The sequence below is a fragment of the Fragaria vesca genome, linkage group LG3 (assembly GCF_000184155.1).
Source record: "Fragaria vesca subsp. vesca linkage group LG3, FraVesHawaii_1.0, whole genome shotgun sequence".
In the NCBI taxonomy this organism is placed as follows: Eukaryota; Viridiplantae; Streptophyta; class Magnoliopsida; order Rosales; family Rosaceae; genus Fragaria; species Fragaria vesca.
The window spans coordinates 13,946,711-13,957,192 of record NC_020493.1 but is presented as its reverse complement, the minus strand read 5'-3'; the positions used below and the strand labels follow the sequence as shown (position 1 = coordinate 13,957,192).

Below are 10,482 nucleotides of genomic sequence, written 5' to 3'. Positions count from 1 at the left end.
AAATGCTAAAACGTGAGGGATGAATAGAAGCTCCCACTATTAAATCGTGTTATTCAGGTTATAGGGGTACATATGGGGCTTTTCGGTTCCGATTCCGGCTCCAATTCAGGTTCACTTTTCTGTCGCCGTTCCAAAGGTTAGTACTCTATGATTTCTCTCATATAGTATCGTGTACATGGTTCTATTCGTTCTTGAATTTGGGATATTATATGATGATATCGTGTTGCTTAATTTTACCATCTACAGAATCATCATCCAGTTCCTCCGAAAACACAAAGAGTAAGCATTCTCATTAGAATTCATGATTTCCATTGCTTTAAAAAAAAAAAAAAAAACCAATTGTGGATGTTACTAGCCTCAACATTTGAACAACTCAAATTCTTGTTGGCAAAGTAATGGCTGATGTATTACTTTTAGGTCTTAGTGAAGTTGAAGATGAGCTTGTCAAGAAATATCCTCCAGGTGCTGTGGTTATACTGACCAGAACTCCGTTGAAATCACCTGAAGATTTCATGGGGAACAATTGGAGGCGGAAATCTCGATATGCTTCTTGTGAGAAATGGATTGAAAAGTTCTACGAGGTACATTAATTTGCTCAATTTACAATTCTTTATGTGCTTGCTGCATTGCTGTGTCTGTTCAAATTGGATTGAAAAGGTTCAGCATCTGTTAATAACACTAGGAGCACTCTGCACTTGAAAATGTCACAATAATCATCTTGACGAAGAATGATGCTAGACGTTATCAGGGTCCTCAAAGAAATTGTCCTATATGGTCCAAGATAGGGATTGTGGCATGTGGTCTTGAGGTGTACCCTGAGAAGCTATTGAATGACAAAACTGGAACTAGCTAGAGAATGCCTTAACTTGCCAGTTCCTGGGTTTGAAACTTTGAATGTGAAGATCCATAACAAAGGCTTGCATCAGGGGTTATCATTTTGAGAAACAAATTTTGTTGTCAATGTTTGTGCTACTCTATGCTATTGTGAAGATGTTGAAATGATTCGACTCTGTCAATTCACTCCCTTCCAGGTAAAGCTTTTAGTTTGCAAACTCTAGACAAATTCTGTTATTAGTTTGTTCTAGTTCAGTGTTTTTCACACAAGATAATCTTCAAAACATCAAGTATTATAGAGACTTGCAGCAAGAACAGAACACTAGGAGAAGTAACTAGAAATCATTCTCGGCTTAGAAATCTCAATCATATACATCATCTATTGCCTCATATCTCACATTCAACAATAGGAGATTGCACGTTTGAAAGTGAAAAGAAAACATAAGAGATTCAGTCTTGGTCTGGTAGAGGTAGGAGGAGTAATTATTTTTTTTTTTTTCTCTTTTATATTTAACGTTTTGTCTTTAGCAGTCTTTTCACAAGAGTTAAAAAGTCAAATAAAAATTTAAAAATTGTGGAGATGTACACAACAAATTTGGAGGTGTAAGTAGAACCTTCCTTAGAAATTTATCGAAAAAAATTGCAAATATTCGACAGTTATAGCAAATCATAAGATTGAGCATATAAGTATAAGTGTTACTGACGGTACTAATGTGGCGATTGTATAAGGTCGAGTGTCTTAGTGTGACATATAATCTTTTACGTTATGATCATTCTTTTTAAAAACTATAAATGAATCGTTTGATCATAGACACGTTATAACATTTAGTTCGTCTTTGGTACATTTGCATACTTGTCTACATGTTTGATACAATTGATACTCGGTTAGTCATCCAAATATATGTTTTTGAAGCGTTTTGAGATGTAGCTCACACTACGAATATATTTTTGAGATTTCTTCTATTTGTTTGTTGTATCATGCAGTTTGGAGAAGAGCAACTAATATGGCCACAAACCAATGAAGTTGACCAATATGCCTAAGAGTAGCTGAGGTGATATTTTGAGGATCAGGATTTTGCTGAAGCTGTAAGCGCTGATCTAGCTAAGAAGTTAAGTCTCCTGGAACCAAAACAGTCTTGGTAAAACATACAATTTCTTTTCTTTTTCATGGAAATGTACGTGGTATATTGCTGTATCATTATGTCATCATCTTTATGGAAGATTTGTATATCGAAAGGAAGAAAAAGAAACAGACTTTCTTGAACTTGATCATTTTGAGCAAACATACTTCATTTTACCCCTCTTACTAAAACCATGCATATCTTTCACACACTGATATTGTAGCTCATTAGCTGTTTTAGATTTAGGCATTATTCAGTGCCTCATATAAGCTATTCTTATTGCATTATTCATTTGAATCAGTGGCCTAGAAATTGAACTAAAGCTAAAGGAAGATAAAAGCAAACAACCAAACTTGAAACGGTACAGGAATTAGGATACAGCTAGAGAAATAGAGAACTAAACATAATGTATACATAACTTTATTCAGGCATATAGTAGCAACAAAACATGAAAATTAAAGCACGCAACACATAAAAGCATGACAGGCAGTGAAAGCCATAACAAAACAATAACAAAGTTTCTATCTAATAAGAGTTGCTCGAATCTTTTTTAGTGCAGACACAACATCACCGATATTCTTTCGGTCTTTTGAGGATTCCACAGAGCATGCAATTCCAATACCTAATATTGAACTCAACCATTCTTCATGAGCATCATTGGTGCTCTGCCTCGGATTGTCTTCTTGAACAAGTGTTGAGTTTGCAATCTCTGAAACTCGTTCCCCAATGGCCACCTTCACACACTTGTGAAGGTTCAAACTGTCCACGAATATGTGGTCAGTCGGTCTCTTCCCGGTAAACATCTCTAACAAGAGAATGCCGAAGCTGTAGACATCTCCATATGTTGAAACGTCACTTCCCATTCCATACTCTGCGGTTCAACATCACTGGTTGTTAGCAAAAACAACTCTCATTATTGTAACAACCAAGCTAGATACTAGAAAAACAGTAGTACAAAATAGCATATAAGTACATACCTGGAGCAGCATAACCAACAGTCCCTCTTATTCCAATAGAACTTGATTGATTTGCTGAAACATTATCAACTAGTCTTGAGAGGATTCTAGCTAATCCAAAATCAGCAACATATCCAGTCAAGTCATGGTCCAAAAGAACATTGCTCGGCTTGAGATCACAATGAACTATTGGAGTTTCACATTCATTCACTAAGATGGCAGTCGTGCTTGTCATCCCGATTAGACGGATACCCCTGTTGTATCTATTCTATCTACTGGGTCTGACCATGTGCATATTCAAATGTATTTGTTTCAGTTTTTAAGTGTTTGAATTTTAAATACCTTTTAGCAAACCATTAGTCTATTCATACTTGAGCTCGAAGTTAGTCTAGGGTGGTGTGGCAAACCAACCCGTGACCACATAACTTGAGCCTTTGGTGACCAGCTGGGTTTTATGATACACAAACCAAGTCAGCAACTGCCCATGTGATGCACCGCCCAACCTATCAGCTGTCTTAAGTGTCCTCTTAGGTAAAGTGGTTTTGTAGAGTCTTTATGCTTGACTAAATCTGATCTAGTTTTCCCAAAACCATTTGTCTTATCCTTTTGGCTTTAGTCTTTCCTAGGAAAGTCTATTCTCAGCTTTTGTCTTGTGAGTGGAGGGATCCCTAGGGTCTTATCTGTCCTAGTATTTCAGACAAGCAACTAGAGTCCAAAAGAACCTTGTTGATGTGGCTAACATGCTTGCTTCCTCATAGCGGTACACTTTGCCTATAAATAGAGAGTAACACCTCTCTTGCTCTTTGGTTGTTGAAAATAGTCTTGTTTGTTGTCTTCCATTGAGTTTAGTATTTTGCTAACTGCTCATTTATCTCTAAGTCTTCCCTGTGATTGTCAATCTTAGAGCTGAGCACCAAAACCTTTTCAAACTCATATCATTGTGCATTTGCATACCTTGAGATCTATCTAGGTGATGCAACAACCCCGGCGAAGCTGTCTTTGAGAATTAGCTAAATGTGTTAGTTGAATTCTGCATAGAAGCTTAGATTCGTGCTATGTGTAAAACACTTGAGTGACAAGAGAGCAAGTTCAATTGAGTGTTAGTAGTTAGACTAGGCAGTATGGTTAGGTGTTGTGCCATCATCTGAGTTGTGAGTCTTGTAAGAAGTGTCTTTACAATAGTGGAATATAGTTTGTCTCTCAAGAGTTAGAGGCACGCAGTTTTTCTCTCTGGTTGCAGGGTTTCTGCGTATAAAAAACGTACTGGTGTTATATCTTTTACTCTCAATACTTGCATTTTTATTTACACAACTTAGTCTCATAGCAAAGATTGGCAAACAGGATAGCACAATCTTTGCTATCCTTGTGTGCAAGATAGAGCAAAAAGTTGTCAGGGCCTATTCACCCCCCCTCTAGGACCTTCACAATGTTTCAGCTTTGACAATGATTGTGATATATCACTCATTTGATCAACACAATAAGTAATGATAAACACAATAACTCAACCCCAAACCCAGAATGGCCCTTACTCTCTTCGATCGACCTTCAACCCCAAATGGCCAAATCAATGTATGGCATGCCAAATGGAGATCTGAGTTTTTTTTTTTGGATGACGTTTGTTGGTTTTACTTAAGTTGAATGAAGTAAATTTTAACCATGCAACGATGTGTAAAAAATAACCACGTGGCGATTTCTTATTGGCTAGGGAGAACCATTAGGCAAACCAAGTGGTTCTCCCGTAGCACTGAAAAATTTCTCGTAAGGACCAGCAGAGAGAAATTTTTAAATGTTACGGGAGGACCACGTAGTAGTCTGACGTGGTCCTACGTTCCAATCAAATTTAGACATGTGGATTTTTTACAACTAAAATATAAACAAATATTTTATATTTTTTGTGAAATGACATTCATGGGTATTTAGCAAGTTCAAACTAGGGTCTAGGGTATATGGTTTAAAGTTTAGGGTTAGAGTTTAGGGTATAAGGTTTAGGGTTTAGGGTATAGGGTTTAGGGTTTGGGGTTTAGGGCTTAGGGTTTAGTATTAAAAAAACAACAGAAAACCTACAATGGTCTTTGACAAAATAGTTGAAATAATTTTTCGTGAAGAAAATCTACATGTCTAAATTCGATTGGAAAGTAGGATCACGTCAGACTGCCATGTGGTCCTCTCGTAACACTGAAAAATTTCTCACCAGCAGGGGGTGGAAAAAAAAAGTAATTAAATACACCAATCAGAAATAAGGATAAAACACTTGGAGTAATGAAATTAAAAGGGAACATAAGATAGGTGGTGTTCCGGGTACAAATAATAATTTCCCAGTATGAGATATTAGGTGGGACGGGTGATGGGGGATGATAATCTCAGGTCTGGAAAATTTCACAAGTTTTTGACAAGAAAAAAGAACAAAGTAAAAGGAGGAGCATGGCCATCTAGATCTGGACATAGCCAGGACAATCACCACAAGAGGGTGTAATATATGGACAAAAGCCGGTAAAAGCACCACAAGAGGGTGAGATATCTGGACAATAGCCAGCAAAATCACCACATAGAATTTTCTTTCCTTCTGTGATATACATACAAAATCAGTTATAGACTCTGGAAATTAGGAATACCCAACTCATGAGCTTAATTTGAGCATCCGTTTCACTCTGGGTTTGTCTTTGCATGAACATTCAAGAAGAAGCCATGCCAGCTAGTCTGGTCTTGTTCATCATCTCTTCCATGCATGCAGCAACGTGGTTCTGGATCCATATTTCCCTCATTGTCGACTTCCCTACCGGTACCGGTTTTTATTCCCTAGCTCGTTCATATCGTGAAGTCTTTAATGAAGAGCCCCTTCATGCGGTAGAAGAGTACTATTTAGGGCGGTTGGTCTTTATTGGGAGTTTTGGAACTATGCCGCAGGATGACTCCTTTCAAAGTTTTGCTTTGTTTTGTTTTCTTCGATAGATAAAGAAAGATGCAAAGAAAAAATTAACGAGAAAAACTTATCTAATTAAAAGGTTATATATTAAGTAAGTAAAGAACTTTGGATGAGGAATATTCGAAATTTGAAACCTCTACTAATACTTTGTTCAGTTTGTTGGAAAGAGATGTCATGTTCATTACAGGAAATGCTAGTTGGCACTTATCTAAGCTATTGCTTCTATTTCTCCTTTAATATATGATTAACTAAGCTAAAAGCTACAAAACCAGCCATTGCATGTCTTCCAAATTTTCGCCGATGAAACTGCCAATCTTTTTTTTTCTATACACCGTTCGAGAACCCTCTATTTCAACTATAAATAATGCTCATGAAGAGCGGTTTATTTGATATGTCTGCAAACTAGTCATGTATATCGTTTCTCATTCTTATCGCTCCTACACCAATTATTTGATTAGATCACTTGTTTTCCTTCTCCAATTAGTCAATTATAGTGAGACTGGTGCTTTTAGAGAAATATGGTTAAGATTTCTCCCCCACCTGAAGACGAAGACGAGAAGAAAGATAGTTCTATCGTGGGGTTAAATTACTACTCCAACTTAATGATCGGATCTATGATTTACCAGAGGTTTGTGTTCTATTATGGTTGTGATTGATTCTTCAAGTTTTTACATTTATCTTGGTGCATTTTCTTTAACTTTTCTTCCTAGTGACTTTATAAGAACTCTATAGTCTTTCCATTTGTTAAAACTTTTTTTTTTTTTTTTTTTTTCATTTGTAAAACTTGAGCTCTTGAGCAAGACAATAACGCAATAACTTTCATTTTGAGGACCTTGTTAGATTAGTTATGTAGTACAAGTTTAGTGTCAGCGTTCACATCATCACACACACTAATTTATTTGGATATCACATACACTATTGAAAAGTCATTATATTCCTCCTGCAGACCTAATGAATCTTAATTACAACACAGGTTCATCTCAGAAGTAAGGAACTTGACTCACTGCTCTGGTTCAACACTATTTTCTCCATTATTTGATAGTACATCAGTGATCTGGACTACAGTTCCTGCAATAATGTTGAGTATATTTTGAACAGTACGAGGAGGGATAAAGTCCTCAGTTGCTCCTTCTTCTGTGATGTGCAAAGCGAGAGTCAGCAGACTTCCACCAGATTCATCATTGGCCATTGGTCTATCAGGCAGGATGGAAAACCCAGATGCAAGGATAGCAAACTCATCGGGGTTCGAGCCATCCAACAGAGCAGACATGGCGAACTGGTCAATTGGTGCGTAAACTACGTAGGAGCCATTTGAGTCTGTGTAACTCTCCTGCAAGTAGAATATTTCAATCTCCTTCGTTGCTCCCTGCAAAGTTAAAAGAACGAAAACTGAGAATTGTCAAGTCCCACTCTTGCTGATAGAAAAGGACATTGGCCTTCTCCAGTGGATAAATAAGGACTTACATTTTCTACTTCAATTATCGAAACGCGATTTCCTGGATGATCCCCAGTTGCGATATAAGCAATTTCCTTTGTATCTTTCTCATGTGACATCATATCCCACTGTAATAGACAAATGTAAATGGATATTCATCAGCTTTTTGACATAGAAATCTTGAAAGATTTCAGTTTACATTTACATATCTCTATTAATGATATAAAAATTGCAAAACGTTTACTTCAATGACAAAAATAAATCCCCTAATATTCCTCCAAAATAATGATCTGTATATTTAGTTGCAAGTGACTCTGTAACTTAATGTATGATATTGTGACCTAGGTCACTTGGCTGTAATGTATGACTTGATAATAACCTGATGAAAATACACTACTACAAAAACGTTATCAGACAACACTCATCAGACAATCTTTTAGGCTTCCTTACTTGTCTGATGAAGTGAACTGTTATATATAACGTAAAGTTACAAAGTTTTGTTGTTTGATGACACAAAATTGTCAGGTTATATTTCAAGAGTTCAAAACACAACAATGATGCTAATTTTATGTTGTATGGTTTATGAAAATTTTGACGGAAGGATTCCCCCATCACCAAATTGAAAGTCGTGCAAGATGCAAAATGTTTGGACAATAGACTTTTATTTTTTTGTTGTATGATGTTGTTACAATTTATACTAGGCAATACCTAGTGCAAGTTTAGAAAATATATACAACAGTTTAAAACATTTTGTTATGTGACTGGAAAATCTGGTGGCATGCCAAAGTCGTTTTGGCTCCAAAGTTTGCCTCTATCGATTTGGTGTGCTATGTCAAAATAGTTTTGGCTCCAAAGTTTCCCTCCGAGTATATATTCTGTTGTGTGAAAAAGTTAGACAAATTTAATAACATACCCACCAACCCTAAACGCTAGTCTCACACTCTCACTCTCTCGCATTCATATCGATGTCTCTCTCTCCCTCGCATTCATTCACCCTAAACCCACCAAACAGATCGACTCTCAACTCTCACTCTCAAACAGATCGAGACTCTCGCCCTCTCTCTCAACTCTGTCGCTCACTTAGCTTTCTCACTCTTCTCTCAAATCGATTCAATCTCTCAAATGATTCAATCTCTCTTCTCTCTTTTATAACTGTGCACGGCGAGGCGAGGCCGGTCCAGATCTCTAGTTCCGATTAGAGCCGCCATGGCTCCACCCTAGCTCCGCCGCTCTCAGTATTTGATAGGTAACCCCGTCTTCCTTTTCTTAGTCGAAGCCTCTGTACTGAACTGGATTATCAGCTGTTTTGGTATCTGTGAGGTGTGGAGTACTGTGTCTTCGTCGATTTTGGGGCATATGCATGAGATTTGGGGATCTACAACAACAAGTTTTGGAGAGGAAGAGAGCTGCTGATTTGGTCATGCAAGGAATTAATCATGGTAAGGCTTAGAGCATGTTCGATTTTGATTACAATTGGGGTTAGAGATTGGCTACTAATAGTTTGGTGCCTTAGGTGTTGAAATGGTTGTTGTGGGGAATGGCAATAAAGAGGAATTGAAGTTTGGGTTGGAACATAACTTATTTCCCTTGCAAAATGCATCCATACGTACATGTCCAGGACTTGAGACCAAAATGACATGTCCAGGATTTCCGAAGACCAGGTTAGATGATTCATATGTACATGTTGGTATTGGTATCAATTCCAACTTCCAAGTATCAGAAGATTTACTTCAATAAGTTGTTATCATTACTCTACCTAATCTCTATGAACTAATTTTTATATATGTCATCCTAGGTTGGAGTTTCTGGCTACCGCATGTTTGAGTTGGAAAAACGAGGTAAAAAAGTTACTTTTTTACTTTGAACCTCGAATTGAGTGTCACTAAATCTCATATATATATGAATTCCTAATTGTATGAAGCACTTGGTGCTTTGGAATGCATTTAGAAAGATTTCTGTAAAATAGTAATGGTGATGCAGGGCAGAATTTGTTCTAGTTAGCTTTTCATACATGCAAAGTTGATTGTTTGCAGTTAGTCTTGTGAGGATTGATATAACAATGAGCTACCAATTTGTATGTTATGCACTTATGTGGACATTTATTAGCATTATGTGTTGTATGTTATAGGTTAATTTTGTACAAGCAAAATCACTTCATTCTTTGCAGTCAGTTTTGTGAGGATCAACATGACAATTAACTATTTTAGATTAGTGAGGAGACTCAATTGCATTTCATAGGTAGTGTAATCCTAAAACTTGCTGAGCAGACTAAACTGGAATTTGTTCACCAATGCATTATGGTCCACCAAGTCCCAAGACTCCTTTCATGGAGCTATAGGATATGCTTGAAGATGCATTTAAATGGTTAAATCAGGTCTCTTAACATTGTAGAGATGTCATACACTATTGATATTTGATTCACAATTACAGCTCTTTAGTGGTTCTGTTTTATAAGTTTAGCTGCCTTTAGGGGTGCCATGGCATGTAAGTCTTCAGTCTAGGTTGTATTCGAGATGGGCAGTAACTTTAGGGGAGTCCATTGTCCAAAGATATGTTAAATCAGTTTTCTTAATTGTGCATTTTCAATGGTGGTTGCTGTTTGATTACATTTTGAGATTTTGATAAGTGTTTAGTTCTATTTCAATAATTATGATTGTGGAAATAAAATTGATTGTGATTCTTGGGGAGGAGTTAGAGGATTGAGTAAACGGTGCTTCGATGAGTGTGTACAATAGTTGGTGTTGTGTAGGATGAAATGAGGGATGTGTATTGATTAAGATGAAGGGAGTTACTGGAGTTTACTGAAGTAGAGTGATTACCAAAAGAGTCCTTAAGAACTTGTGTCAGCTTGCTGTTCTCGTCATTAGTAAAGAACCAAAAAAGAATTCATTTATTAGTTCGTATTGCTGCAGCCTCATTGTGGCCCTGTGTATTGATTAAGAATTCAGTTATGTAGCTAAATGTCTTCTAGTTATCAGTGTGCAGTAGCTTTATTTAGACCATGTTTTGCTAGAATCTTGTTTACTGGCTGTCCTTTTATGTTGTTCTCTTGATTGCTCTTATGGTATCATGTGTGATCATGTTAGTCTCTTATATTATACCTTTATGACTCCTCTTTGAGTTCGTTCTTCTTATTTTCTCCTCCATCCAGTAACCATAGAAATCTATAGAAGAGCAAAATGATGTCTCTCTATTACTTGTAACCAAAAAAAG

At 36.8% G+C, this 10,482-nt stretch overlaps 1 protein-coding gene across 1 annotated transcript; it reads right to left on the bottom strand.

Moving 5' to 3' along the window:
• Positions 1-2,476: 2,476 nt before the first annotated feature.
• LOC101291325 (putative receptor-like protein kinase At3g47110-like) lies at positions 2,477-3,146 on the bottom strand. The gene is made up of 2 exons (XM_004295751.1): positions 2,933-3,146; positions 2,477-2,826 (listed from the first exon to the last, which is right to left on the bottom strand). The coding sequence occupies exons 1-2, from the start codon at positions 3,144-3,146 to the stop codon at positions 2,477-2,479; spliced, it is 564 nt and encodes a 187-aa protein (XP_004295799.1).
• Positions 3,147-10,482: the final 7,336 nt, after the last annotated feature.

Excerpts from the sequence above, each read along its gene's own strand:
- LOC101291325 (XM_004295751.1), bottom strand. The coding sequence starts at position 3,146 with ATGACAAGCACGACTGCCATCTTAGTGAATGAATGTGAAACTCCAATA. Across the intron at positions 2,827-2,932 it reads TGTTGGTTATGCTGCTCCAG|AGTATGGAATGGGAAGTGAC; the intron begins GTATGTACTTAT and ends GTTGAACCGCAG.